General features: G+C 44.9%; 1 protein-coding gene across 1 annotated transcript; it reads left to right on the top strand.

The window, feature by feature from the left end:
• The first annotated feature begins 918 nt into the window (after positions 1-918).
• Positions 919-2,635, top strand: LOC116850361 (histone-lysine N-methyltransferase SETMAR-like). Its single transcript, XM_032828564.1, has 2 exons — positions 919-1,471; positions 2,609-2,635. The coding sequence occupies exons 1-2, from the start codon at positions 944-946 to the stop codon at positions 2,633-2,635; spliced, it is 555 nt and encodes a 184-aa protein (XP_032684455.1). The 5' UTR covers positions 919-943.
• The last annotated feature ends 491 nt before the right edge of the window (positions 2,636-3,126 follow it).

Raw genomic sequence — 3,126 nt, 5'->3', positions numbered from 1 at the left:
GGCGGATCTCTCTCCCCCGGCCCTTATCAGGGCCATGCTTGGGGGAGACGAGGGCTGGTCCGCCGTCACCTCCTTCTGCGACACAGTCATGTCGCAGAAGGAGGCGGACGAGAGAGTCCGCAGGGGCGAAGCAGCCCCTGGGGATGGAGCGAGGCGCCGACGACGCAGGAGGGGGGCGCCTCGCATACCCGCGCACCAACGCGGCATGGAAGGACGGCGCACCCGCGGGCGGGGCGGGGATGTCACAACTGGCATTCCCTCCCCGCCCGCCCCCAACACTGCCGGGTCCTCCTGATCAACGGAGGGCCCGGCCGGGGGGAGATAGGGGGCGCCTGGATAGGCGGGGGAGGCGCGCAGCAAGGCGCGACTCTCCCCCTGTGACACGCAGTCACACCAGGCGCCTCCAGGAGGGGGACAGGGCGGCCGGTCTGCAAGGGCGGGCTCTTAGGCCGCTCATCCCCCTCCCCGAGAACGGCGACTCCTGACCGAGTGGGGCGGAGGGGCTAAATTGACCTCTCCGCCCCCCGTAAACCTCGGTCGGGAGCGTTGGGGCGGGCCGGGTCCGGACGGGACCGGGCCCGGCCAGCAAAGCCCCAACAAGTGAGGTATGGCCGGACGGGGGGGCCCACGTCCGGCCACAGAAGATGGCGAATGGGTCGGGGGGAACCCCACCGACCCAGGAAGGGGGCGGGAGCAATCACCCCGCCCTGCGGCCGACGGCGTCCTGGAAGTTATGCGCAAGCGGTTCCCGGGACGCTCTCACTATGGCCGCTTGGGGCCCGGCAGAGGTTTTAGTGGGTAGGCCCCCTCCGGCAGTTACTTCCGGAGGGGGAGAGTCCCACACTACCCCTGGGAAAGTCCCGATTTCCCGGGGGTGTGTGTAAAGCATTTCCTCTGCCTCAAAAAAAAAAAAAAAAAAGTATTATTTGAGCGCGCGTCAAAGATGGATACCAGTAAAGAGAAAATACGCCATATTTTACAGTTTTTCTTCTATAAAGACGAAAACGCAAACCAGGCGGCTGAAAATGTGAATAGTGTTTATGGTCCTAATACTGTAACAGCCAATTATGCGCAATTTTGGTTTCGTAGATTCCGTTCCGGTAATTTTGATGTCAAAGATGCACCACGCTCTGGAAGGCCAATTGTCGAAAATGTCAATAAAATAATGAAAATCGTCGAGTCCGACCGTCATGTAAGCACTGTTTCGATTGCCCAGGAGCTAAACATTGCACAAAAAGCCGTTTGGAACCACTTGAATAAGGCTGGATACAAAAAGAAGCTCGATGTATGGGTACCACACGAGTTAACGCAAAAAAACCTCATGGACCGAATTTCCATCTGCGAATCGCTGCTGAATCGCAACAAAATCGATCAATTTCTGCAGCGGATGGTGACTGGTGATGAAAAGTGGGTCACTTACGACAACGTCAAGCGAAAACGGTCGTGGTCGAAACGTGAGCCAGCGCAAACGGTGGCCAAGCCAGGATTGACGGTCAGGAAGACTTTGCTGTGTGTTTGGTGGGATTGGCAGGGAATCATCCACTATGAGCTGCTTCCCTACGGCCAAACTCTTAATTCGGACCTGTACTGTCAACAATTGGACCGTCTGAAGGAATCAATCGCCCAGAAGCGGCCAGCTTTGGCCAATAGGAGAGGAATTGTGTTCCATCAGGACAACGTCAGGCCACACACATCGATAGTGACTCGCAAGAAGCTCCGGGAGCTTGGTTGGGAGGTTCTTATGCATCCACCTTATAGTCCGGGCCTGGTACCAAGTGATTACTACCTGTTCCTGTCTATGGCGAATGATTTTGCTGGTGAAAAATTCGCCTCAAGAGAAGCTTGTGAAAATCGACTGTCCCAGTTTTTTGCCAATAGGGACAAGGGTTTCTATCAGAGAGGCATAATGGAATTATCTTCAAAATGGCAACAAGTTATCGAACAAAACTGTGCATATTTGACCTAAATCGGATCATTCTAACTATGCTAAATAAAACCTTCAATTTCATGCAAAAATAATGGATTTCTTTTTACTACACCTTATATATATATATATATATATATATATATATATATATATTTAAATATGTTTTTGTATTAATGGAGACAAAGTCTATATCAAAAATCAAAATTATTTTCTGCTTTTAAGAATGCAATATGTTCCAAGTATTATAAACATTTAATAACATTTGTAAACATTTAATGTTACTTAATTTGTAGTTTTCTAAATACTAAAGAATTTTTGGACACTTATAATAAATATAATATTATAGCTTTTATAAAAATAGTATCAATATTTTGAAATGTAATTTTTTTGTTTAATGTCTGTACAACAAACAAAATATTTGCTTTTCCAGAAAAACAGATTCATTTAAATGCATTTTCGAGGCACAGAGTAAAAACTCGCCCAGAGTTAAAACTCTTAACCAATTCTCCTTCTCTGTACATCGCTTTTCTTACTATTATATAGGTATCTACTATTATATATACTCACACAAACATATATATATATATATATATATATATATATATATATATATATATATACATGTTTGTATGTATGTATAATAATTTACATCAATCTTTTGACGTTGTCTGTGATTATCAGGATCTTGTCTTCACACGACTTGCATGAATATCTCGATTATACGCAAGATTTGATTCTTTTTTTTGTCAAAACATTTATCAAACTGTATGGCGTTGAAAATGTTTCACACAATGTTCACGGCCTTATTCATCTTGTGGATGATGTAAAAAAATTTGGACCTTTGGATAACTTCAGCGCATTAAAATTTGAAAACTATATGCAAATATTAAAGAAATATATCAGAGAAGCTGACAGACCTCTGCAACAAGTTGTACGGAGATATATAGAAAAAGAAATCAACTCAGATATATCACTACTATTAACTGTTTCATCAAATTCTGTTCTGACACATCTGACTTTAATGTTTTTGCATCATGATGGTCCACTTATACATTATTGCAACAATCCAAAATTGTAAAGTATAATGGAATAATGTTGAAAGCTGGGACACTTGCGGATAATTTCTGTGGTTTAAATAGCGGTGTCATTGTTTCTATCGAAAATATATCATATTGCACAAAGCGAAATATTCCTATAAT

This window comes from Odontomachus brunneus, unplaced genomic scaffold, assembly GCF_010583005.1.
Source record: "Odontomachus brunneus isolate Ranch 3 - 2012 unplaced genomic scaffold, Obru_v1 Obru_scaffold_143, whole genome shotgun sequence".
NCBI classification, from domain to species: domain Eukaryota; kingdom Metazoa; phylum Arthropoda; class Insecta; order Hymenoptera; family Formicidae; genus Odontomachus; species Odontomachus brunneus.
Note: the sequence above shows the minus strand (reverse complement) of the source record. Positions and strands in the feature narration are given on the sequence as shown.